Genomic DNA, 27,788 nt, shown 5'->3' with positions numbered 1-27,788 from the left:
GAGGTTTCTTCGATGAACAACCCTCTTGACTAAACCATGGAGGTGAGAATGCTTTAGAGGGCTAAGACACTGTAGCCTTTGTAAAAGCTGGGAAATTTTCAAAAGGAAAGGAATTGAGTTAGCAACCAAGTGAGAATAGGGAGAAGTACGTGATCGACTGATGGAGTTGGAAGAACTTTTAACAGATATGTTTATTTGTTAAAATTAAGTAGTGTAAGGTGGTTAATTGCAACAATATAAAGATAAGGTGGTCTTTTGAAACATTGACCAAAGTACAAGGAGGTAATGTGTAATTTACCCAAACAAATTTTTGAAAGAGTTAAACCGAGAATGAAATCTGTACGCAGATGGGAGACAAGGAAAGTACTCATAATCAAATCATTCATAGGCTAGGGTTATATTATTTTTACAAAGGGGGATAGTTTTACTATCAAATTTTTTTACTATCAACTCATTACCTATCTAATTATTATTGGATCAACATTTTTTCTTTTTTAAAATTTTTTTTAGTATTCTCTTTCTTTGATTCAATGGTGATTAGATATATAGTAAGTTAATAGTAAAAAATTTTGGTAGTAAGAATATCCTCCTCTATTTTTACATACCTATATGTTGGGAGTAGAAATAAAAAATCAACCAAACCAATACATATGCATATTTTGAGTCAGATTATATTTATAATTTTTTTTTATAAATTTTTACAAATTCAACTGCGAAATTTCTAATTATGCTAATTGTAAAAAAAACAGAAGATTTTTTTTAATTCACGTGTCATATTTTGGGTGAAAGTCTCATGTACAAATAGTACACTGAAAATGCACTCATACTTATACTCTTGAGCTACGTTGCACGGACGACAGAAGATACGAGATATTACACGACATTTCGACACGTTAATTATAAAAAATATTAAATTTCAACACGTTAGGACACGTTTTAATGTTATATAATATTTTTAATTTATGTAGTGTATATTATATTTAGTATTCAATAATTTAACAAAAAAAATAAAGCTAAACTTATAATACCCCTCAATTTTGCAAAGAAACATAATATATCTCAAATATTTATATTAAACTTAATAAAATCGTAATCGTAATTTAACGAATCTAATAGTTAAAACTCAAAATGCAACGCAACGTAACTTTTGAACTTTTTTTGAGTTTTTGCAACGAGTATTGAAGTGTCTAGTGTCGGATACAACACGTCAGGATTCTTGAAGTGTCGGTGCTAGCTCGTGATAATACAAACATTCAAATATATATTCCTCGAAATATATAATTGAATTTGTAAATATTTTATAAACAAAAATTTATAAATATAATAATTTTGTATTAAATATTATGAATGATTTCATAAATAACAACTTTTCCGCTCATAGTTCGAATTTTTAGGGCTTTCTGGTTTTTCTTCTTTTAAGTGTGGGTTTTAGGGGTATAGTGTTTTTCTTCTTCGCCATTTGAGCACTCACAATAACTGCTACAATTTACGAAAATGGGGTTCAACATTCAGCCATATGGGATTCAATCGATGCTCAAGGAAGGTCACAAGCATCTCTCTGGTCTCGACGAAGCAGTTCTCAATAACATCGACGCTTGCAAGCAGCTTTCCACTATTACTCGAACTTCCCTTGGTCCCAATGGTAACAACTAACAAGCCACATTGTGTTTTTTTTTTTTCTTTCGCTTTTTAGTTTTAGAATGTTGTTAATGGTCTTATGATGTATTATTGTTTGGCTTTTACTTCAGGCATGAATAAGATGGTGATAAATCATTTGGACAAGCTTTTTGTGACAAATGATGCTGCGACGATTGTGAATGAACTTGAAGTTCAACATCCTGCTGCAAAGGTTTTGGTTTTGGCTGGCAAGGCTCAACAAGAGGAAATTGGGGATGGTGCAAATTTGACTATTTCATTTGCTGGGGAGCTTTTGCAGGGTGCGGAGGAACTTATTAGGATGGGTTTGCACCCCAGTGAGATCATCAGTGGATATACCAAAGCAATCAATAAGGTTTACTATATTTTTGTATGATTATTGAAAGATTATATGATAGTATCTCATTTATATCCTTTCAATTTGAAAAATAATAATAATTCTGAATGTAACTCTAAATGAAAATTTTACCCTCCTTTCCCATACCCTCTATATAGCTTGTGCATGGATTCTCTAACGTGAGATAAGGTGATTTGAGAAGATGTCAACCATCCAGATACAAATCAACCATCATCATTCTCTCTTCATGTATTCTCTCATCACCATTGATTTCTATTTGGATGGTTGAGATCATCTCACATTATCTCATGTCACATGAGAGGATCCACTCCCTTACCACTGTATCAAAACATACTTTAGTCATTCATCTTTGAATGCCATGCCCTCTCTCTCTCTCTGTGTGTGTGTAACTCTTTGTCATGTTTTAGACTGTTGAAATATTGGACGAGTTGGTTGAGAAAGGTTCAGAGAATATGGATGTACGCGATAAGGAGCAAGTTATTTCTCGAATGAAAGCAGCTGTTGCTAGCAAGCAGTTTGGTCAAGAGGATACCATATGCTCACTTGTTGCTGATGTGAGTATATGCTGACTTATACTATGATAACTTACTTGTTAGCACAACATGGAACATTCTGACTTTTGTTTGGAAAATACAGGCATGCATCCAAGTGTGTCCGAAAAACCAGGCAAACTTTAATGTGGACAATGTTCGTGTTGCAAAGCTCTTGGGAGGAGGCTTGCATAACAGTACAGTTGTTCGGGGAATGGTTTTGAAAAATGATGCTGTCGGGACTATAAAGAAAATGGAAAAGGCAAAGGTTAGCTTTCTGCTCTTTTGGGGACTTTTTTGGGTTTCATTGGATAGTCTACTATATAATTGATTTGTTGAGATTCTTCTAAACTGTCATTTTACTTTTATGCCAGACGATTTCGAGTTATGTGATCTCAGGATTGCGTATGCTTTTCATTGGTTCATTATTTTGATACATTGATTAATAAGAAGACTGGCCTATTCTTTTTTTTTTTACTAATATCAAGGCTGTACTTTTAGTTTTGAACTATTTCATTTGCCTAACACATATTTTCCAATCGAATGATTTATGATTGTAAACAAATGATAAATAAAGGCCATGTCAACAAACAACAGATATTATGAGTTATTGCTTCATTAAAAATCAGAGTAAGGTTTGTTGATATACTTCCATTTTCTAAAATTGATGCGTAGATGTTATTTTGACTTCTCTATTGTTTGTGAGTGCTTCCAATATTATGGATTGGCTATCTAACTTGAATTTCTGAAAGCATTTGTTTTTTAGTCATGTTCTTAGTCTTGAGGAAGCAATTGCTATCACTGTAAATTATTAGTATATCATGATATCATCATCATCTTGTGCCCTGCTTGATTCATTAGAGACTTGAATTTGTTTATGATTTCATCTTGGTTCATTATTTCCAACGGGTACACACTACCTGTGCAATGAAGGATATAACAAAAAGAAGTAATGCTGGATTTTCAGATGTATCCAGATTACTTTTGCCTACTGTTTATACCAAACTAATGTGTGTCAAGTATGTTGACATTGTGTAGTTCAACTGTGAATCTCAAGCAATTTCACAGAAGAGTTGTTTATTCTCTTTCATTTTTGGTTGATTTTTTTATATTTTCCTATCATCAAGGAGAAAGATCTGTTGCTGTTTTCATTTAATTTAATTAGAAATTAATATAACTATTCCCTTTTGTTTTCTTTTCTCCCAATAATGCTCTATTAACAGATTTTTATACTGTCTAGTATTGAGGTCTTTTGTCAATGCTGTTTTAGGTTGCTGTGTTTGCTGGTGGTGTTGATACGTCTGCAACTGAAACTAAAGGAACTGTCCTCATACATACAGCTGAGCAGGTATATTAAAATGACTATCGTTTTGATTACTATCTTTACTCTTTTCTGTATTATAGGATTGTAATATTTATTCATTATTTGAGTGCTGAGGCTTATGAATTTGTGTCTGTAACAAGCTAGAGGTCCATTTCCCTCTTCCTGTAAAAATACAGTTGAAAAGGGATTTTGTTGTAGGGTACTATTGCTATATACTAATGTTGGTCGTAAACCATAGTGTTATTGTTTCTTTCAACAAAGTTTATTCCCACTGAAATTTATGAGGTATTGTTTTGGGTTGTGTCCCTGTTGTCTTGTAGTTTTTAGCAGGTGCAAGGTTGCTGAAGTTGATATGTTCATTTTAGCATGTGATGTTTTCTGCATGGTATTACTTTATTGTTTCTACATATTCAGTTAAGTATTCAAATGTGTAAAAAGCCTAGAAGGTCTGTCATGTCTTGCTCAATTTTTTATTCAAGTTGATAAGTACTTGGGATGCTGAGTATTTCCAGCTTTATGACTGAATCAGCTTTAAATTTGCAGAGCAAATTTTTTAATTAATGTTTTAATTATGTTTGAGATCAATATTCTGCTTTTATGCATATAAAATGTAATTTAGATTCATCAGCTTGAGGTCAAGCAGGTTGTGTCACTTGGCTGTAAGTTTGATATCGTGAGCTGCCTTATTTCTTCTTTAATGTTTACTAGCATGGGGTTTCCCAAGTTGTGCCTTTATTTATGCCTTCTTGTGTTGTGGTGAACTATTGCAAAGAGTGATTTGTTGCTAGAGCTTTAGTTTGGAAATTATTTCTAACAAGATGCATTTAGATATCTAGGACCAATCTTGCAAAAGGGGGAAAGATTGATAAGGATGTAAGTCATAGAGATCAGAGCAAGTTGCATAAAATGATGATGTGCATCGTGATTTTTTGTAATTGTAAAATCCCTCTTAGATGAAAAAGAAATTTTATAGAGCAACAACAAGGCCTGCAATGCTATATATAGATAAATGTCAGCCAACACAGAAGCAACATGAGCATAAAATGGAAATTAGCAGAAATGAGGATGTGAATGAGGATATATGTATGGTCATACAAGGATGGAAAGGTAAAAAATGAAGATATTCGACAAAAAGTTTGATTAGTACCTGTGGAAGAAAAGATGAGGGAATATAGATTGAGATGGTTTGGACATATTCTTTGAAGACCTCTAGATGCTCCCGTATGAAAAGTTGTTACCAAGGGCATGACATAAAGAAAGGAAGAGGTCGACTGGGACTTACTTTGGAGAAAGTAATAAAACAAGACCGAATGAAGTGGGAAATAGATTGATTTGCTATTTGTCTTAGGATGTAGTAGAGGAAAACTATTAGTATTATTAAGGGGTACATTTTTTTCTGTTTTATTTATTCATTTTATTATATATATATATATATATTATTTTATTTATTAATAATTTCTTTTCCCTCAATCTGTTTTTGCTTTTATTTTGGTTCATTGATTGCCGACCCCAATTAGTTTTGGGATTAAGGTGATGTTAATGTAATTTAAACTTGTTACCCATTATGGCAGCAACTTTTAGGATAACTTGTGTCTTCAATTTTCAACTGTTTCTTGCTTGGTAAGGCAATGGCTTTATTCATTACCTGATGCTATACTACTGGAATTTTTAAGATTTGATGGACCAAGTTTTCCTTTCATAGTTTACGGAGGATTTACTTATTTATATATATATTTTTGCATTATTTGTGAACTTATTCTGTGCTTGATGCTTTTGCTATTTGAATTTTATTTTATTTTTATAGCTAGAAAATTATTCAAAAACTGAAGAGTCAAAAGTAGAGGAGCTCATCAAGGCAGTAGCTGATTCTGGTGCCAAAGTGATTGTCAGTGGAGGGGCAGTAGGAGAGATGGCTTTGCATTTTTGCGAGCGTTACAAGTGTGTGAAGTCTTATCTTCTCTTTTGGCGGTTTTAATTGTCTCATGCTATTATACATCAAAGAATTAATACTAACATTGTCGTTGTATCAATTTGAAATCATGCTGGTTCTTGCTAGTTTTCTAACTTCAAATTTCCTGCTTGTAGTCTTATGATTCTGAAAATCAGTTCAAAGTTTGAACTACGTCGATTTTGCCGGACAACTGGTGCTGTTGCTCTGGTGTGTGTTTTGCTTCTTTGGCTTCATTATGAAGCTTTTGTCATGCTCTTTCTAATTCATTTTGTTTTCCTACTACAGCTGAAACTTAGCCAACCAAACCTAGGTGATCTTGGACATGTTGATTCCGTTTCAGTTGAGGAAATTGGTGGTGTCAGGGTATGTTAAAGCGATTGTTTGGGTTTTGTCGTATTCTTGGTTCAATATTTCTCTCTCTCTCTCTCTCTCTCTATCTATATATATATATATATATATATATATATATATATATATATATATATATATATATATATTGTTTGTCATGTCGCATGACATAAAGTTATGTCATGTCACCCCAAAACTACATCGTTTTGGGTGTTAGGGTAATTAATGGAGGGTGTTTTGGTATTTATGTTTGTTTATTTATTATATGAATTTTACCAAAACACCCTTCGTAAATTCCCCTAACACCCAAAACGACGTAATTTTGGGATGACATGACGTAACTTTATGTCATGTGACATGACAAAAGATATATATATATATATATATATATATATATATATATATATATTTCCTTGCCTCCTTTAGTTTTTTCCTCGTTTCTACACGTTGCATATGATTTGCCCTCTTTTTTAATACTGATATGCAGGTGACCATTGTGAAAAATGAAGATGGTGGAAATTCTGTGTCCACAGTCGTCTTACGAGGAAGTACCGATAGTATACTAGATGATCTTGAAAGGGCAGTTGATGATGGAGTGAATACTTACAAGGTATTTTATGATGTTGCATGAATCCATAAAAGGCTGATTGTACTTGAAATTTGCAGAGCAAATCTGATATGGTGAATTGTTTGTCTACATATAGTCTCTATATATAGTAGTGTGTATTTATTATAATTATTCAATCTGAAATATACATAATCTGAATTTTTATGGTAAGATAGTTAAAAAGTCCCTGCCAAGCAAACCAGATCTTTACGGAGGTAGTGCAAGATTTATAAGTGTCTGATCCAGTCAGCCTCTTTGTCGCAATGGACGAGACATTTATTTTAGCGAGCATAGCAGAATTTGTATCAGCTGGACTAGGGGAATAATTTCAAAAGCATCAGAATCGTTATTCCCCATTGTAATGGCTCAAGGGAGTTCAACAAACTGGAAGAGAAATGCTGGAGAAATGGATGGGAAAAACTGAAGAGTAGTTGGAAAATGGCTGAAATGCCAGAAACATTCTATGGACACCAAAAACTGTGGAACCCATGATCGGAAAATTTCTTGAGGCGGTTGACCTAGTGGTCGTGCATGGTTCTGTGAAGTAGTGGCTTCAGGCAGTCCAGGGATGTGCCCTCATGTGCTTGGGTCTGTGGCTGGGCTTTGGGATCTGGATGCCCTGGGTGGAGCACTTCAGATCTAGGGGTTGCAGGACCTTGACTGAAAATTTATCGATTGCTGGGAAGTTGAATGGCTAGTGGATGCTTGCTGGAATGAGGCATGGCTGGATGGACTTGCAGGTATTGGGGCCTGGCAAGGAAGAAAAAAGTTGGAGATTTTCTGCTGGACAGTGGGCAGAGGTCTGGGGTTCTGTGGGAGATCCGAGTTGAAACCTGCTCTGATACCAACCAGAAATTTAGAGCCTGTTTGACACATCTTTATTTTTAAGCTAAAAGCTACTTTTAAGTTGAAGTTAAAAAAAGGAGTTTAAAAAATAAAGCTAAAAGTTGTTTGGTGATTATATAAAGTTATTCTAATGTTTTTGAAAGAGGAAAGATAAAATAATTTATTATTAGGATGAATTATTAGGGCAAAAGATAAAATTTATAAATACAAGTTTATAATAAGGGTAAAATTGTAAAATAAATATGAGGAGTCATAAAAGTTGGCATACATCTTAAAAAAAAGTCCTCTTGGGAGCTTTTCGCTTTTAGCTTTTTTCTTCATTATAAAAAAAAGCTCTTTTTATAATAAGAGCTTTTATAAAAACATATTTGCCTAAGTTTCTGCTTTGAAGGAGAAGAAAAACTAGAAATAAGACATGCCAAACATGCACTTAAAGGGAAAATCTGATAGGGTAAATGGCGTGTCTATAACTGTCCACACATAGGCTTTATATATTTTAATGTGGGTATTAATTGCAATGATTCAATCCCTGATATTCATAATCCGAATTGATTCTACACGATATACATGATATCCTTAGATATTCCAACATATTCTAGCAGGATATTCTAACAATTGTATTTGTCCTCCTCATAAATTTGTTACTACATCTGCTTGGATTACACTTTTGAAGGCATTTTTATTTTTAGAAATAATCGTAGCTAATTATAGTTTTCATTACTGATTAGTCTTTTTCTGTGCAATTATTTGTCAGGCCATGTGCAGGGACAGCCAAATTGTACCTGGAGCGGCAGCAACTGAAATTGAGTTAGCTAAAAGGGTGAAAGACTTTTCCTTCAAGGAGACTGGGTACTAAGTATTTCCCTTAAGTTTTCAATATAAAAGACATGGGTTTGCTTGGTTGGGGATACATCAATGTGTTTATGTATGCCTTTTTCATTCATTATTTGGATGTAGTGTTTTTCCCCCTTCTAATTACATGGAATAGAAGGGGAGCGTTGGCACAAGGGTTGGTGTTGTTGCCATGTGGCACAAGGGTTGGTGGTGTTGCCATGTGACCCGGAGGTAACTGGTTTGATTCATGTAATCGGCCTCTTGCAAATACAAGTAAGGCCACCTATTATAGACACCCTGTGCATATCAGGAGCTTTATAGCATCAGTTTATCTCTAATTAAATGGGGAATCTAGTTCGTTTGTTGCATATGGTTATGTCCTATTGTCTCCCAATTATGTACTACGTATTTCTTTCTGTGGAGAATGGGGTGTGGATATAATAACATATTGGGATGTTTGAAGTGTACAACTCACTAATTGGTTGTGCTGTGTATAGTTAGTGTTAGCAGTTAATTTCTGATTTCTTTTTCTTTTTGCCTTGTGTTTTGGATCAACTCAAACAAGTAAAATTTCTATTGAATAGTGTGGTAATTTATATATTCCATACGCATCTGAGTGCATGTTTGGATTTACTTAACTTTTAGGGAAAAATTACTTCCTTTTTCTTTTCATTTTTTTTTAAACAAGATTTTAGTTATTTGTTTTTTAAACTAATCCAAACACACCAATTATGCCTGTGCAAAGATCTTATTTCATTTGCTGAAATCCACGTGAGGCACTTTTCAGCATCTGCAATATTGAAGAGATGCCATATATGGGTAAACGATGGACATAAACAAAACACCCATGCTTCTAATATTATAATTGCCATGTTAGAGCAGCAGAACATAAATAGTTCATGGGCCTTCTATGTCAACTTTTGTCTACTCAAATTGTCCACATTTTGATTCCTCCATGCTGCAACATGCAACAGCATCATCTTTTGTGTATTTGCATTTCTTTGGATTGGTACTTGCCTTTTGGGATCCTTCACCACGAACATAATGATATGACTGGACTTTTAAATGCCGGGAATCCAGTCACTTGGAAGGGTATCACATGAGAAACAGAACCAATAAAGGAGATAATAGGACTTAGTGATCGACATTCTGTCAGTTGAGAGGTGGACAATCAGTTAGAGAAGTCTGTTAGTTAGTTAGGAGGTTATAAGCTTAGGTAAGAGTCTCACCATTTGAATATAAGGTGGGTTACTGCTATAAGGAACTAGTTTTTGGCATTCCTAACAGAACTGGGGCATTGCCCAGTGTAAGGGAGTGATCCCTTTAAAGAGGATCTCACACTTGTATTCGTCCTCTAATTCCATAATCGGGCAATAAGATTCTTTCCCCTGTTCTCCTACTTTTACCCTATTTTTTTGATCTACACAGTGAAATTAGCCTCTCAGAAATCCAGTCACATATATTATCATTAGATTCTTTTTATCTTGACCCGTGTATCTTTTTCTGTTACACAAATGTAACTCTTTTTTTATCACCTGTCTGATGCAGTTTATCAGGTTGTCAGTATCTTTTATCACTAGTGTTATCGAGAATTAGTGGAGTCTGGATAACGTAAATGTTCTAAAATCAAAACTTGATTACAAGTTAGAGGATTCTATTATTTATGTAGGGCTTGGATGTTCACTATGCACTATATTTTGCTTATTACTCTAAAAATAGGTACTATGCCTCAATGTTTCAGGACTCTTTTCTGTGTGTTTAATCTTATTTGGTAATCAAGTCATGAATGGGAAGTACTAAAGATTTGCAATTACTCTGCAGATTGGATCAGTATGCTATAGCAAAATTTGCTGAAAGTTTTGAAATGATCCCTAGAACATTGGCTGAGAATGCTGGGTTAAATGCAATGGAGATCATATCTTCTCTGTACGCAGAACATGCATCTGGAAATACCAAAGTTGGCATTGATTTGGAAGAGGGGGTTTGTAAGGATGTCTCAATCACGAGCGTTTGGGATCTCCATGTGACTAAGTAAATTGCTACCTTTCTAACATGCATCTTTTTTATGGTGGAAACCCTTGATTTGAGAAAGTAATGAACTTGCATTTCATTATTGGTAGTGTAGATTTCTCTAGCTTTGTCATATTAAAGTTTGAAGTTATCAAAAGCAGTTGTGAAGATCAATTTCAACTGCTTAGATTTGAAAAAATTGTATGTTGAGTTAAAATTTATCTCATACCATGTGGAAGACAAGTTTCATCGTTGTTTTTATGTGCTCAGGTTCTTTGCACTTAAATATGCTGCTGATGCTGCATGCACCGTACTACGGGTAGACCAGGTAATCAACTGGAATTACATAGTATTCAATTGTTCCCTGTTGATTCCAGATTGCCACCTTAATAAGTACCTCAAGGACATTTTTCGTTTGGGCAAAGAAGCTCAGAAACAGAAAGTTGTTTATTGTTAATAAATATACTATGAAGGAATATCTGGGCAAGAAGTGTTGATGATGCGAATTTTTTTCTACCTTATTCTGTTTTCTCTTTTTACTTTTTTTTTTTGAGGCGGGTAGGCAACAAATGAAAATCGCAACCTGTAGTTTAGAATAATTCTAATAGCCTGCTGCTTGTGACTTGTTAGACGGCAACTGAAGAATATGGGTGCATGATATATGCCATATGGGATCTAATAGTTAAGAATTTTGGAGTAATTGGCAGTTTGGCGCTTAAAAGTGCTTGAAAGATTATAATTTCTGTAAAGTGTTGATATAAAGGTCTGGAATTATAGATTCTTATGTTCAGATTATTCATTCATTTTATGCGCTGGATCAATAGGAATAAATAATTAGTTTGACAAAAGATGCTGTATGGAGGGACCTGAAGTTGAAAATATTAAATTGTCAATTTCCATTTCACAAACTGCATTTTAGATCATGAGCACACAGGACTTCTCCTAGCAATGTAGCTGTAAGTAGGTTATGATGTTCATGTCAATAAAATAGAGACTGCCAATTGCTTCACTGTTCAATCTTACGAGAAATTCTTGAGTGCTAGAATTATTGAAGCGTCAGGTGGCTTTTTATTTCCGCTGTTAATTTTGATACTGTCATAATCAACAATTTTACACTACCAGTAAACTTATCGTTTCTTGTTTAAAAACTAGTTAAATTTTTAATGGAAATGAAGTGTTGTAGTTTGTACAATGATGACAGTTTTTTGTTACTATTGTAATTGATTTGGGAAAAAAAACGGGTATGTGGTGTGTGCCATGATGATTTGTGATAATTGCGTATACAACTTGAGAAATTGGATGCAAGATTTCTATACATTTTTCTCTGCATAAATTCATGGAGATTGTGTTTTGATGTTTTCAGATTATTATGGCTAAACCGGCTGGTGGACCAAGGAGAGAGCAACCTGCTGGCATGGATGAAGACTAAAATTGTGAGAACTGACTCTGTTGCTTTCGTCATGTTTATATCTCAACATGAAAGTCCTGAACATCACAACTTCGCATAGGCATTGTTTTGTTTCCATGTCAGCAATGCGATCTTACAAATTTTGAATTATGATTTTCCATGGAATACAAACAGATGTGCTCTGTAAATTTAATTTTGCCCTCTTATCGTGAGCATGTTGGTGTTCATTTGGTCTGAGCATTATTGCTGCTCTCCCCTTTCAGAAGGGCACCAAATTTGAAGGTCAATTGAAGTGCAGATAAAGCAGCTCCAATTGTAGCTTCATAAAAGTAATGTGTGCATCATTGCGTCTAAATAAGAAATCAATTGGCAGGGGCACAAATGTCAAATAAGCATCTCACACAAATCTAACATGTTACCACCTAAATAAATATGCACAAATGTCTTATGTCCATGTACAAAACTCAAGGCTTTTCACAAGATGAATTTTATAATTCAGAAGGCAAAAAATAAAAATAATACCCGAGCCAAATAACCTCCCAATGTTGGTTCAATGATTAAACCTATGCCCTAAGCTACGCTGACCTAAAAGAATATTATACTTTGAATTATTATAATGGAAAAATAGTTCCAACTTCTAAGAATAAAGAGTAGACATTAGTTGATGAGCCCTACAGTTGAGAGTCCTGGAGCTTAGTGTTTTTCTTGATATAGGCCTATTAAAAAAAGGACATTATAAATGGAAGTTTGTAATTTTGTATGAACACGTTTCCAAGTGCACACGTTCAAAAAATGTATATTGGTGCTACGGGATGAAACTTTAAATTGCTAATTATTAGATGTTAAAAAATGGTACTTTTACTAGCCCATGAAAACCAATTAAGCTTCCCAAGAGAAAACTCATGATCATTGCCATCCAAAAACTTGTGCTAAGGCCAAATAATGTGTTATGACACTGAAATCAAGTAAATATTGATAATTATATGAAACCACGCAGTAGTGCTTAAAAGAAAGCATCCAATTCATTGACATATATGCCTACATTGTGATAGCCCCTATAACTATAACAGGTTTTTGACCATAATGTGCACAAAATATCTAGGTCAATGATGTGCCGAGCTCCAATGCAGATCCTACAATATTTTCAAGCACACATACATCACTGATAAACACCTTATAACAATGATAAAATCTGATAGTATAATATTTGATAGTGATTCGGATAGAATATAGGCACATTAGAAGCCCAATAACATACGAGGAAGCCCAAACCCATTAAGGATCCGGAGCAAAGCGTGATGGACATCATCGCGCATAAGACGCGATGCCCTCATCGCGCAAGACACGCGATGTCTATATCGCGGATAAAATCGCTCTTCAGGAAGTTAACTTAAGGCCCAAGGTGATCCCACCGCGCCATTATACCAATAAACGGAAGGCAGCTCCAGCTTGCCGCGACTCTATGACTGGCATTGGAAAAGATAAGGCTACTCAGGTCCTAGCACTAACCTGCAGCCCAAGCCTGGCCACTGAGAGGCCAAGCCGCCTTGCTAAGGTGACATCATAACCTCTATATAAACAAAGGGTACAACACCAAGGTACGATCATCCTTTACATTAATAACATAACAAACTCCTGCCTCTGATACTGACTTAAGCATCAGAGTGTCTTCGCAAGTACCCCCCCATTCGGATTCATCGCGCTACAGCAAAGGACAGAGACAAAGTAAGATCCAACTTCAACCCCAGGCCCAAGACCAAGAACGACAATCCACATCTCAACCGTGTGTGATTAGGCTCGATAGATATTGGCCAGCCCATAGTGTATTTGGTCTGATCATTGACGCCGTCTGTGGGGACTAACAGTTAGAACCCATCTTTCTCTCGAATTAAAAACATGGTTGATACCAGAAGTAAATCCCAGAACGGCTCCAAAGGTAAGAGGAAGGAGACTCCTACTTCTCGCGAAAAATCAGCTTCGTCGGTGGCGCCACTTTCCATCCATCAGGATAAAATGTAACACCCCGTGTTAACCCGGTTTGTTAACATGTCATCGTATTAAGCCACGCTTAATTAAAATTCGCGGAATATCTTTTTCTTTTCAATTATGACGTCATTATCATTACCAACTTGATTACTTAATCATTTTCATAATAACATCGCCTGTACGTAAGTATTGCAAAGACATCTAACTGAAATACCTCATTAAATAAACAACATAAGTATGTCTCTAGTCTCGGAACTACAACACGTAGACCGGATAACCTACTAGTTTATACAACATAGATAAACTTAAACATAACGGAAATCAAAGTGGCATGGACAAACCCCATGCTCACCAAATAAGGCACAAGCCCAACAACAGTATCAACTCAATAATCATAAATGACAGAGAACATAAACAACATCCAAATCCAGTCATGTCAGCATACAACATAACATATCAACTAAGCTTCGGCTTCCTGCCACTAGAGGAATTGACCCTCGCACTACCTGAACCTGAAATATGTGCCCCAAACCTGGGGTGAGATCTCTAAACAGAAATCTCAGTAAGACAAGGGGTCCTCAAGGATCTTCCACCTCAAGTTCACTTACATGTGCACCATAAGTTCAAAAGCAGTTTAACAATATAAGTTCCAAAACAGTGCAATGCAACAGATAATCATGTCATGTGTGTTATAACTATTCTACTGATTAGAGAAGTGCAGGAATACGTCTATTATCCACACAATACACGCCCATGCTGTACCCGCCCACAAGACCACCCCATGGCCTCCTGTCTAGGCGAAACACCGCATACATATCATATGCAATTGCACTTAACAGCTCAATAGCATTTCAATAAAACAGTACATGAAAACACATCATGCATATCAACCATCCCCTCATGGGACATGGTGGAACAAACAACTAAACCGAGGACACGAAAGCTTACCTTGTAAGCTAGCTATCCAAACCAAGAGTTCACACAAGCTCAAGGCCCACAAACAGCACAATCACAATCTGTTCATACCATAATTAATCATCAATAATCGTAGCTCAGATTACATTAAGTGATTAAGTCTTTCTTACTCATTTTAACTCATTACATGCTGTTTCTGTAGGAAGTATTCGAATACTCCACGAGTAGTATACGAATACTCCAGCTCTCCAGAAAGTATTCGATTACTTTCATTTAAGTATTCGATACTACCAAGTATCCGAATATTTTTCCCCCCAGTATCTGAATAACACAGTATCCGAATACCAAACCTCACTGTATTCGAACACTTTCCAGTATTCGAATACTTCTTTTTAATGGATTAAACAAGCTTAAAACCTCAAAATGACAAAAAGGTGATCATGGCTCACCTCAAGAGTTCCAAACTCAGAAAATAACATAGAACTGAAGCCTTCAATACCACCCTTAGGTTCAGACTTTGGCAAGGCACGAATTTGACTACCAAGCTAGGTCCTTTAAGCCAAAAGATCACTTCTTGGCACCACCAAAGGCAAGAACAAAGCTCTCACTAAAAGAACCCACCAACACAGCCCACAAAACCTCCACAAGACAGAAACCAACTCAGAAACAAGGTACCCTCACCTCCTCACCATGTATTACTAAGTGTTTACAAGTCTTTATGTGAAGAAATCCAAGCAAAAAGGTGAGTTCTTGGCCCTCAAACAAGCACAAGGGTCCAAGCTCCAAGGGAAGGGACAATGGCTGAAGAGAATCAACACTCAAGACACTCATGTAGCAGCCAAATTATGGCCTAGGTTTTGTGCCTTTTAGCTTAAATAGGTCCACTTAAAATAACACACAGTATTAACATTAATAGCTACGTTTAGCATTTTAAATCCCAAACTTAGGATTCTTAACCTACTCAATTTTACAAGAATTATCATATTTTTATTATATTTTTTTGAGCACCTTTCCAGTATGTGCTTTTCCATAGCCAGTATCAGTTCTGGTACCAGTTCACATTATTTTAACTTGAAACTCGTTTTACAAGTCCTATATATTATTCTAGTAATATTCATGCACTTATTATAATTTTCCGGGAAACTTCATCGGTACGCATTTATATCAACTAGCAGAACCGATATCTGCACTTTTCTTCCGAAAAGCGACTTTCAGCATTCTTAATCACTTACTAGATTTATTTAAGCCTCATAATAATTATTAGGGTCAATTATGGAATTATTTTCTAATTTCACATAATTAATTAATTAACTTCCTTAATTAACGGTGCAGGTTCTTACATTCACCCCACCTTTTTAAGGATTTTGTCCTCAAAATCAGAATATACCTGTTTCGAAAGTCGAGATACTGCCGGAGAAGCTCATCCTCTCGCTCCCAGGTACACTCTTCAGGAGTCCTTCCTGTCCATTGTACTTTGACCATCAGAATGATCTTGCTCCTCAGCTGCTTCTCGCCTCGATCGAGAATTTTGAGTGGTCCGACGGGAGTCTTTAGGTTCTCCCGAACCTCCACATCATCCGGTTTCACCACGTGCGAAGGATCTGCTACGTACTTCCGAAGCTGAGACACGTGGAACACGTCGTGGATTTTGGCCAAGTTCGGAGGCAAGGCAAGCCGGTAGGCAACAGGTCCTACTCTACCAAGAATCTGGTATGGCCCAATAAACCGCGGGCTCAGCTTCCTCACTCCGAGTGCCCGACCAACACCGGTGACAGGTGAAAGTCTCACAAACACGTGCTCACCCTCACTGAACTCCAGTGGTCGATGCTTAACATTGTAATAGCTCTTCTGGCGATCTGCGCCTGCTTCAGCTTCTCTCTGATCATCTGAATCTGCTGGGTAGTATCTTGGACAAAGTCCAAGCCAAACAACTCCTTATCTCCAACCTCAGACCAGCAGGTAGGAGTCCGACACCTCCTACCAAACAACGCCTCGTAGGGTGCCATGCCCAGGCTAGCATGGAAACTGTTGTTATACGAAAATTCAACCAACGGAAGGTACCTATCCCATGCTAAACCCTGCTCCAACGTGCAAGCCCTCAACATGTTCTCCAATGTCTGGATGGTCCGCTCATTCTGCCCATCAGTCTGAGGGTGATAGGCTGTACTCAGTCTCAACTGCGTACCAAAAGCTCTCTGCAGCGCCTCCCAGAATCGAGATGTGAATTTCGGGTCCCTATCACTAATGATACTCTCGGGCACCCCGTGAAGCCTCACAATCTCGCGAACATAAAGTTTAGCCAACTGCTCAGTAGTGAAGCTCACCTTCACTGGAAGAAAATGGGCAGACTTCGTCAATCTGTCCACAATGACCCAGATAGAGTCATAACCAGCCTGAGTCTTCGGCAAACCCACCACGAAGTCCATGGAAATGCTATCCCATTTCCATTCCAGAATCTTAAGAGTTTGAATCTTACCAGACGGCTTCTGGTGTTCAATCTTCACCTTCTGACAAATTAGGCACTTGGACACAAACACAACAATGTCCTTCTTCATACCCGGCCACCAATAATTTCTCTTCAAGTTCTGGTACATCTTTGTAGCACCAGGGTGGATAGTAAACTGGCCCTTATGAGCCTCTGTCATCACCTCAACAGTCAAAGGACCTCGAGGAACCACAATCCTCTTTTGGAAGTCACCGTCAAATCTCGAAACTGCTCAATGATATCATAATCACCCATGGTCAAACTGGATAGACTCACGGATTTCCGACTCAAAGCATCAGCTACCACATTGGCCTGGCCAGGATGATACTTCAGCTTAAAGTCGTAGTCCTTCAGATATTCCATCCATCTCCTCTGTCTCATGTTCAGCTCCTTCTGATCAAACAGATACTTCAAGCTTTTATGGTCACTGAACACAGCAAACTTCATGCCAAACAAGTAATGCCTCCAAATCTTGAAAGCAAAGACAATGGCCGCCAACTCCAAGTCATGAGTCGGGTAATTCTCCTCATGAGGCTTCAACTGCCTAGAAGCATAGGCAATCACTCTGCCTAACTGCATCAATACACAACCGAGCCCCTTTCCGGAGGCATCAGTGTACAACTCAACTTCCTCTGCAGGATCAGGAATGACCAACACAGGTGCAGTAGTCAGTCTCTCCTTCAACTCCTGAAAGCATTCCTCACACTCGCGAGTTCACACAAATGGAGTCTCCTTCCGAGTAAGGCGAGTCAATGGCAGAACCAGCATAAAAAATCCCTTAATGAACCTCCGATAATACCCTGCCAAACCCAGAGAACTCCTCACCTCAGTAACCGTCTTGGGCCTCTCCCAATCAAGCACAACCTCAATCTTATTCGGATCCACTCCAACTCCTTCTGCAGAAATAACATGCCCAAGGAACTTTACAGACTTGAGCCAAAACTCACACTTTGAAGGCTTAGCATAAAGCTTTTTCTCCTTTAGCACTTGCAACACAATCCTCTGATGCTCAGCATGATCCTCCTCCGTCTTGGAGTAAATCAAAATGTCGTCAATGAAGACGATCACAAACTGATCTAGGTACGGCTGGAAAATCATGTTCATGTAATCCATGAACACAGCAGGTGCATTGGTGAGTCTGAACGGGATCACCAAATACTCAAAGTGACCGTATCTCAAACGAAATGCGGTCTTTGGGACATCCTCCAGCTCTAGCCGAATCTGATGGTATCCGGACCGGAGATCAATCTTAGAATACACACAAGTTCCCTTAAGTTGATCCAATAGATCATCAATACGAGGAAAGGGATACTTGTTCTTGATTGTCACCTTGTTCAACTGCCTGTAGACGGTGCACAATCGTATAGTCCCATCTTTCTTTTTCACAAAAATGACCGGTGCTCCCCATGGAGACACACTCGGCCGAATGAAGCCTTTCCCTGAAAGGTCCTCAATGTGCTTCTTCAGCTCCGCCAACTCTGGTGGCGACATCCGATATAGAGCTAATGAAATAGGCCCCACACCAGGCAACAAGTCAATGGAGAACTCTATCTCCTGCTGTGGCGGAAACTCAGGAATCTCCTCAGGAAACACCTCGAGGAATTCCCTCACCACAGGAATGCCAGTGATGTCCTTCTGTGCCCCACTCACCAAACCTCCCAACATAACATATCCAAATTCCCCTGCACTCAAGGCTCTCCTAGCCTGCAACAATGAGATAAAAGGTGAGGAACTGACTTTGGAGTCACACGGAGACATCACCACTCTCTTGGCACAACAGTCAATCATCACACAATTCCTGGACAACCAATCCATGCCCAGAATAATCTCCAAGTTAGCCATCGGCAATCCTACCAGATCTATCGAGTAATCACGGCCATCCCACTAGAACACGACATCTCGATGAACAGTGGTAGAATCATACTTTTCTCCGGTGGCGGTGGTCACCCGCAACGGTGGAGAAAGCACAGACATGGGCAACTCAAGCCCCACAGCAATCGAGGTTGCAATAAAAGAGTGCGTAGCCCCAGAGTCAAACAAAACATCGACATAAGATCCACCAATGGACACAGTACCTCTAACAAGGTTCAGAGCTCTATCTGACTGCTGACGATCCAGTGTATAAACTCGCCCCGTGGCCGGTGGCACGGCAGGTGCCGCTGTAGGTGGAAAGGGAACCATCTGCAATGGAACTGCATGAACTGCTGCAGCTCTTGCCGTCGACGACAGACACTCTCTAGCATAGTGGCCCTCCTTGCCACACTGGAAACAGATAGTCCAGCCGGTAGCACACGACCCCAGATGAACCTTCCCACATCCCGTGCATCTGGGAGTAGGAGGTCTCGCTGAACTCCCTTGAGCAGAAGTCCTCTTGATTTGATTTGGCGCTTGCCTAGCAGCCAACTGCTTCCCTTTGCCCTTCCCAGCAAACTTCCTGTCCTTCCAGGAAGTGGAACTACCAGTTCCCTTCGTATCAGCAATCTTGGCCCTCTTGGCCTTACGCGAGTTGCAGAAATCCTCGATGTCCCGACACTGTTGCACCAGTGTCCCAAAATCTCTCGAAGCAGAACCAACGAGGTAACCAATAATATCCTCATTAAGTCCCTTGCGGAACTTAGCAACCAAGAAGATCGGAGTAGGCCTCTCCATCCGAAAGTGAGCAAACTTAACCAGCTCATTGAACTTGGCTAGGTACTCGTCAACAGACAACAAGCCCTGCACCTACCGGTCAAACTCCCCCTGCTTCCTCTCCTGTGCATCATAGGGAAAGTACTGACCCAGAAAGCAATCCTCGAAGAATGGCCATGTCATAACATGACCCTGCATCTCAAAAGCCTGAGAGGTGTTCGTCCACCACTCATGGGCATCGCCCTCCAGCATATAGGTGGCAAACATCAGCTTCTGCGGATCTGAACACTGCATGACCCGAAAGATCTTATCCAGCGTCTGAAGCCATCTCGCCGCAGCAATAGGATCATACGACCCATCAAAGAAAGGTGGCTTATGCTTACAGATGCATCAGTTACCTAATAACGCGGTAGGAGTCTTAGCCACTATCGCCGGAGCATCAATAGGAGGAGGCACGACTAAGTCCCAACGTAAAAAACATCTAAAGTCCGTAATGACAATACGCGATCATACCCGCCCTTCCACGTCTCGCGATCAGAGGCAGGCCATAAGTTTTGACGATGATGACTATGGCGACATCATTCCCGACCATGATAACCCACTGGTAATCTCAGTTTGCATGGCTAATCTCCAGGTAAAATGCATTATGATTGATAGTGGTAGTTCTGCTGATATTATTTTCTGGGATGCTTTTCGCGCGATGCACATCCCAAAAGAACATCTAGTTCATGGGTGTTCGGATTTAATTGGCTTTGCTTGTGAGTGTGTACAACCCAAAGGGACCATTGAAATGTAGGTAACCTTTGGAATCATGCCTCAGGCTCGTACTTTCAAAGTACGATTTTATCTCATTGAATATGCATTTGCATATAACATCATCTTAGGAAGGCCAACTATTGCCGCGTTAAAGGCAATCATCTCTATGCCCCACCTTTTAATGAAATTCTGTGACACGTCTGGCACGGTAGTTGCCATTAGGGGTGACCAGAAAATAGCGCACAACTGTTATAACACCAGTTTACGAGCTAAAACTCCAACACATGCTTGACGACAAAGCCAAAGCATCAGTCAATATGACCGACCTTGATATGTGCGAAGATTTGCGTGATACACGTCCTCAACCCGATGGCGAGTTGGAAAATCTCCAAGTGGGACCACTACCCGAAAACGTTACCAAGATTGGACGAAATCTACCAGAAGCAGAGAAAAGTGCGCTGGTGGCAGTATTGCTAAAAAATAAAGACCTCTTTGCATGGACATCGACTGACATGCAAGGAATAGACCCAGACATAATCTGTCACCATTTAACCTTAGATCCAAAAGCTAAACCCATTGCGCAGAAGAAACGCAAAATATCCCCGGAGAAATAACAGGTGGTTGAGACTGGAGTAGCAAAACTACTTGATGCAGGAGTGATTAGAGAAATCACTTATTCTACTTGGCTTTCTAACGTTGTGTTAGTCAAAAAAGCCAACGGGAAGTGGCACATGTGTATAGATTACACAGACCTTAACAAATACTGCCCAAAGGACTTTTATCCTTTCCCCACCATTGACAAATTGGTTGACAACTCCGCGGGATACCAGATTCTATCCTTTATGGATGCATATTCAGGCTACAACCATATTCTGATGTTCAAACCAGACGAGGAAGCTACAACTTTTATCACTGAAAAAGCTACTTATTATTATAATATGATGTCGTTTGGTCTCAAGAACGCCGGTGCCACATATCAACGTATGATGAATAAAGTTTTTAGCCAACAGATTGGTCAAATGCTTGAGGTGTACATCGATGACATGATAGTCAAAACAATGACCACTTCACAACATCCTTATGATTTGGAATAGGTATTTCAACAATTGCGCAAATATAGGTTACGTCTTAACCCAGCCAAATACGCTTTTGGAGTACCTGCTGAAAAATTTCTAGGATTCATGCTAACAAATCGCGGAATAGAGGCTAATCTTGATAAATGCAAGGCCATACTCAACATGACAAGCCCGCATAACATAAAGGAATTACAACAATTAACGGGAAGAATCACTGCCTTAACTCGATTGCTTCCTGCTTCAGCACAGAAATCGCTACCAATGTTTAAACTATTGCACAAACAAACAGACTTTAATTGGACTCCTGAGTGCGAAGCAGGGTTCATGGCCATCAAAGAACACTTGGCCAAACCACCAGTCTTGGTCAAGCCTCAACCCGATGAACCTTTGGTTCTTTACCTTTCAGTCAGTAACGAGGCCATAAGCGCTGTCTTATTGCGCGAAGATTCCCAGGAACAACAACCAATCTACTTTGTCAGCAAAGCACTCCAAGGACCAGAACTGCGTTATCAACAGATAAAAAGGTAGCTTTCGCGCTTATTTTAATATCGCGACGCTTGCGCCATTATTTTCAAGGGCACACTATCAAGGTTCGAACAAACCAGCCCCTTCGACAGGTGCTAAGATAACCTGATTTAGCCGGTCGCATGATTTCATGGTCCATAGAGTTCTCTGAATACGACATCATTTACGAACCGCGTCAAACAGTCAAAGCTCAGGTATTAGCCGATTTCCTCGTCGAAATGACACACCTACATCAGGCTGAGGTGAATGAGGATTGGATTATATTTGTCGACAGATCTTCCAATGTTAAAGGAAGTGGTGCAGGAGTCATCATGGAAAGCCCTCAAGGTATAACAGTGGAACATTCTATCCACTTTGGGTTTAAAGCCTCAAACAACCAAGCCGAGTATGAAGCGGTCCTCGCAGGACTCGCAATGGCAAAAGACTTAGGGGCAACAAAAATAATCCTCAGAAGCGATTCCTAATTGGTGGTTGCAAGTGTACAAGGGAGTTACCAGGCAAAAGAAGCGTTAATGATAAAATATCTCGAAAAGGTGAGACTACTATTAACAGATTTTCAAAGCTTCAAAATGGAGCACATCCCTAGAGAGCAAAATTCGCGAGCGGATATTCTGTCTAAATTAGCCAGCACGAAGGGACCAGGAAATAACAGATCTGTCATCCAGCAAAGCGTCCCCAATCCTAGCATTATAATTGTCGTAACTAAACGAAAAGCTCATCCATCTCAGAGTGCGCAATCCATGGTTGAGGATGATACCATGCCACTGGATGATAAAGAAACATGGATGACACCAATTTGGAATTACTTGTATAAAAGGGAGACACCACTAGAATCGCGCGCAGTAAAAAATCTAGCACGCTAGGCTTCATTCTATACTATCATCAATCGCCAGCTGTATAAGAAAGGATTTTCTTCCCCAATGCTTAAATGTCTCGATCCCTAACAAGCTCAGTATGTAATCTCAGAGGTTCACGAAGGGATTGACAGACATCACATATGAGGCAAAACCTTATCTAGAAAACTGCTTCAAACGGGCTATTTCTGGCCCTCCATGGAAGAAAATTCTAAAAAGCATTTGCGACATTGTGTCAAATGTCAAGAGCACGCAAACTTGCACCATGCTCCCCCAGAGGAATTATCTTCAATATTATCCCCTTGGTCGTTCTACCAATGAGGCATGGATATACTAGGACCATTCCCAATTGCAGTAGGAGGGGTAAAATGGTTATTAGTAGCAATAGATTATTTTTCTAAATGGATCGAAGCAGAGGCCTTAGCCACGATATCAGCCAGCAAGGTTCGCCGATTCTTTTATCGACAAATTATAAGAAGGTTTGGCGTCCCTCATACCATCATAACTGACAATGGCACGCTGTTCGTGGATAGAAAATTCAATCAAATACTCCAAGATTTGCATGTCAAACACAGATATACATCTGTGGAACACCCACAAACGAATGGATTGGCAGAAGCTGCAAATCGAGTCTTAAAATGAGGATTGGAAAGAAGATTAAAAGCAGCTAAAGGAGAATGGCCTGAACAATTAGACTTTGTGTTATGGGGTTACAGAATAACCCCATACTCAACTACGGGGGAAACCCCGTTCCGCATGGTTTATGGTAGTGAAGCCATGATTCCGGTTGAAATTGGAGAACCATCATGGAGAAAGATGTACACGAATGAAGAAAGCAATTCGCAGGCGTTACTACACAACTTAGATGCAATCAATGAAATGCGTGAAATCGCTCATGTCAAGGAGGCAACATTAAAACAAAGAATTGCAGCGCGTTATAACTTAAAGGCTATTAAACGAAGTTTCAACGTAGGCAACTTAGTCCTACGAAGAGCGGACATTGGTAATAAGAACGCGCGACAAGGTAAACTAGCCGCGAATTGGGAAGGTCCATATCGCATCCACGACAAAACTGATAAGGGTGCATATGTCATTGAGACGTTGTCTGGCCTTACTATCCCGCGCACATGGAACGCAGACAAGGTTAAGATATTTTATAGCTAAGTCTTTTCTTGTTCATAGCATATTTGTCTTTCCAACTTATCTTTCCAACCTATCAAATAAAGATTGCAAATTTCTCCATAATTGAATACAAATTGCATCGCCCGTATAAATAAGTGGACAGGGTCACAACATATCCACAATTGCCCAACCATTAGGGATCAATACCGCAAAGCGCAATGGCTTCCAAACTTTAAGGATCCCTCAAAAGGATCCTCCAATCTTAAGGATCCCTCACAAGGATCCTCCAATCTCAAGGATCCCTCACAAGGATCCTTTAATCTCAAGGATCCCTCAAAAGGTTCCTCCAATCTTAAGGATCCCTCACAAGGATCCTCCAATCTCAAGGATCCTCCGATCTCAAGGATCCCTCACAAGGATCCTCCGATCTCAAGGATCCCTCACAAGGATCCTCCAATCTTAAGGATCCCTCACAAGGATCCTCCAATCAAAAGGATCCCCCAAAAGGATCCTCCAACCAACAGGATCCCTCAAAAGGATCCTCTAATCTCAAGGATCCCCCAAAAGGATCCTCCAAATCAACAGGATCCCTTAAAAGGGTTCTTTAACCTCAAGGATCCCCCAAAAGGATCCTCCAAATAAACAGGATCCCCCAAAAGGATCCTCCAAGTTCAAGCGCGATCTTCCAAGTTCCATCGCGATTCTCTAAGTGCCAGCGCGATAAAGGCAGGATAAGCCTTAACTGGGTCAAACTCCTTCCAAAGCGCGATACTTTTGGCAAACGTCAAATACAAACTAAAGTGACATCACACCTCAAAAGCATGCAAAAAACAAAGGAATCCTAGTTCCACATAAAGGAACAAGCGCGCTGATCTATCGCGTACTAGCAAATAAGGAAGGAACACAATAAAATTCCAAACATATGTTAACTCCCATGGCATAATCTAGGGAGGCATCCCACTATTTTTTGGAAAAGCTTCGAAGAAGAGAAGAAGGATGAGAAGGGTAATATCCCTCAAAAGTTATCAACTTTTTACATAACCTCATCAGAATACACCGTAGCATCCTCTGACAGTAAGGTACGTCAAAAGTATTTTGATTATACCATAGTTCTTCCCTTAAAGAAGATATAACTACATCTATTCTACAGAACGACGCGTACTCAGTCAGCATTCATCATACAAGCAGACAATACACATTATAAACCATCATAGTTTATATACCATTCACATCATCCACAAAATATCATTGTTTCAAATAAATTGGGGATACTCCCCTTACAGACCAGAAAAATCAAGGAAAAAGTCAAGAAGAGGTTAAACTGTCTGGATGGACATGTCTTGGGGACCCTCATTTTCTTCAGCACGATCCCCACCTTCGATGATTGGACCTTGAGGGGTTGGCTCTGGCAGGGATGGCACAATAGTCTCTGTATCCATAGCACTAATTAGCTCCGCGGGTACTTCTTCATCCTTTTCATTCAGCGTCATCAGTTGGCCATCCTTGAGGTAGTGAAAGTAATGCACGTTGTCAGACTTAGCGGTAGGATTGAAGAAGCGTACTTGTTGCACAATATTGGCAACGGTCCTCACGCTCATTCTTCGTGACGACGTCAACCTCCCACTGATCATCAAAAGCTTTATCAGGAGTAAGGTGGATAGCAGCTGTTACTTCCGCCAGCTCTCCTGGAGAACAGTACACAGACTCGGTATCTAACACCGTATCTATCACCCAACCTAGGGATTCCTCATCCCGTAAGTTTCGTTTGACAGAAGACTCATCTTCAGGATCAAAGTGTATAACTTTCTTCTTAGACTCGGGATTCAGCTTTTGTTTCTTCTTTTCGGTAGCACCACGCTTCTCGGTAGCACCGCGTCTTGCCATTATTTCCTTGATTTGGGGAGAGAAAAAATCTGATTCAGAAGAGGAAGAATCAGTAGATGAAGACGAATCACAGGAAGCATAGACAACAAATGAAGATTTATAATTATCAAAATTCCTTTTCTTAAAAGGATACCCTGCCGGATATATCACATTTAACGGTAAGGGACTTAGACTTTTTCGACCGCGATACTCTTGCGCGATAGGAGGCGAAGTATAGCGCAACGTATTTGGTGAAGAGGGTTTAGGGTCTACTGTATTTTCAGACATACCACTACTACCACTACATTCAGAAGTTGAGGAGGAATCACTCGAAATTAAAATGGGCCTAATCATTCTAAAGGAAACCTGGGGAAACAAAGATGAACTTTGTTGAGACAAAGTCTTTTCGCGATTTGGTTGTCGCGAAGATGACCCTAATTCGAACCCACGAACAGAAGGGACAAGACTATCATGTACACAAGCTTTGGGACAGGGGGCAACACATTCCTTAGTAGGCCGCTCTTCCCTGGTTCCCAAAGACCTTGATCTTGGTAACAATCTCGAAGGAGGACTGGACAAGCCAGACCGTTCGAAAAATCTGATAAAATTCGCACATTTGCGATTATCAGACATACCTCAAACGCGAGGAAGGAAGGCTAAATAAAAAAGATGAAGAACACATACAAGGTAATAAAGGAGGAGGAAGAACATACCTGAGATTTATACTTCGGATTAGCAAACCACGAGCAGGACGTGTCACCACCAGAAATGCAGAAGGAATAAGCAAGCACTGAGAAGCAAAAGATTTCTCACGATATCAACGAAGTCTTTTCCCTCCAAAATAACAAGCTCAATACAAATACAAAAGGTTTTCTCAAACGGATAGCCCGAAAGCAACAAAAACGTGTTGAGTAAAACGGTTTTACAGGAACACGTGGCAAGAAGGGGAAGCGTCTACACTTCAAAAACCACCCACGCTTATCCTTAAACACCCACGTAACGACACTAGCATTTAAAGCTTCTGACAGTTAAACGTCTAAATCACCATTCTTAAGCAGCTAAAAGTCATGATGACACTTTAACATGATTACCGCGGCAGACAAAAAGGACGAAAGGGATATAACTACCGCGCTCAAAAAGCATATAACTCACAGCTTTGCCACATGACAAAACTGCAAGCTAGGGGGCAACTGATCCGGATAAAATATAGGCCATTAGAAGCCCAATAACATACGAGGAAGCCCAAACCCATTAAGGATCCAGAGCAAAGCGGGATGGACATCATCGCACATAAGACGCGATGCCCTCATCGCGCAAGACACGACGCGATGTCCATATCGCGGATAAAATCGCTCTTCAGGAAGCTAACTTAAGGTAATCCCACCGTGCCCTTATACCAATAAACGGAAGACAGCTCCAGCTTGCCGCGACTCTATGATTGGACATTAGAAAAGATAAGGCTACTCAAGTCCTAGCACTGACCTGCAGCCCAAGCCTGGCCACTCAGAGGCCAAGCCGCCTTGCTAAGGCGTCATCATAACCTCTATATAAACAAAGGGTACAACACCAAGGTACGATCATCCTTTACATTAATAACATAACAAACTCTTGCCTCTGATACTGACTTAAGCATCAGAGTGTCTTCGCAGGTACCCCCATTCAGATTCATCGTGCTACAGCAAAGCACAAAGACAAAGTAAGATCCA

The 27,788-nt window shown here is 39.3% G+C and overlaps 1 protein-coding gene across 1 annotated transcript; it reads left to right on the top strand.

Annotated features, from left to right (window-relative positions):
- Window positions 1–1,477: 1,477 nt before the first annotated feature.
- LOC133295289 (T-complex protein 1 subunit theta-like) lies at window positions 1,478–12,033 on the top strand. Its single transcript, XM_061494098.1, has 13 exons — window positions 1,478–1,642; window positions 1,749–2,011; window positions 2,422–2,568; window positions 2,651–2,812; window positions 3,815–3,892; window positions 5,673–5,806; window positions 5,954–6,026; window positions 6,105–6,182; window positions 6,655–6,777; window positions 8,375–8,469; window positions 10,276–10,485; window positions 10,735–10,792; window positions 11,828–12,033. Exons 1-13 carry the CDS (start codon window positions 1,495–1,497, stop codon window positions 11,891–11,893), a joined length of 1,635 nt encoding a protein of 544 aa, XP_061350082.1. The 5' UTR covers window positions 1,478–1,494; the 3' UTR covers window positions 11,894–12,033.
- Window positions 12,034–27,788: the final 15,755 nt, after the last annotated feature.

The sequence above is a fragment of the Gastrolobium bilobum genome, unplaced genomic scaffold (genome assembly GCF_033153095.1).
Source record: "Gastrolobium bilobum isolate Gb01-03AN ecotype WA unplaced genomic scaffold, APGP_CSIRO_Gbil_v1 utg36527, whole genome shotgun sequence".
NCBI classification, from domain to species: Eukaryota; Viridiplantae; Streptophyta; class Magnoliopsida; order Fabales; family Fabaceae; genus Gastrolobium; species Gastrolobium bilobum.
This window is presented reverse-complemented; position numbering and strand designations above follow the sequence as displayed.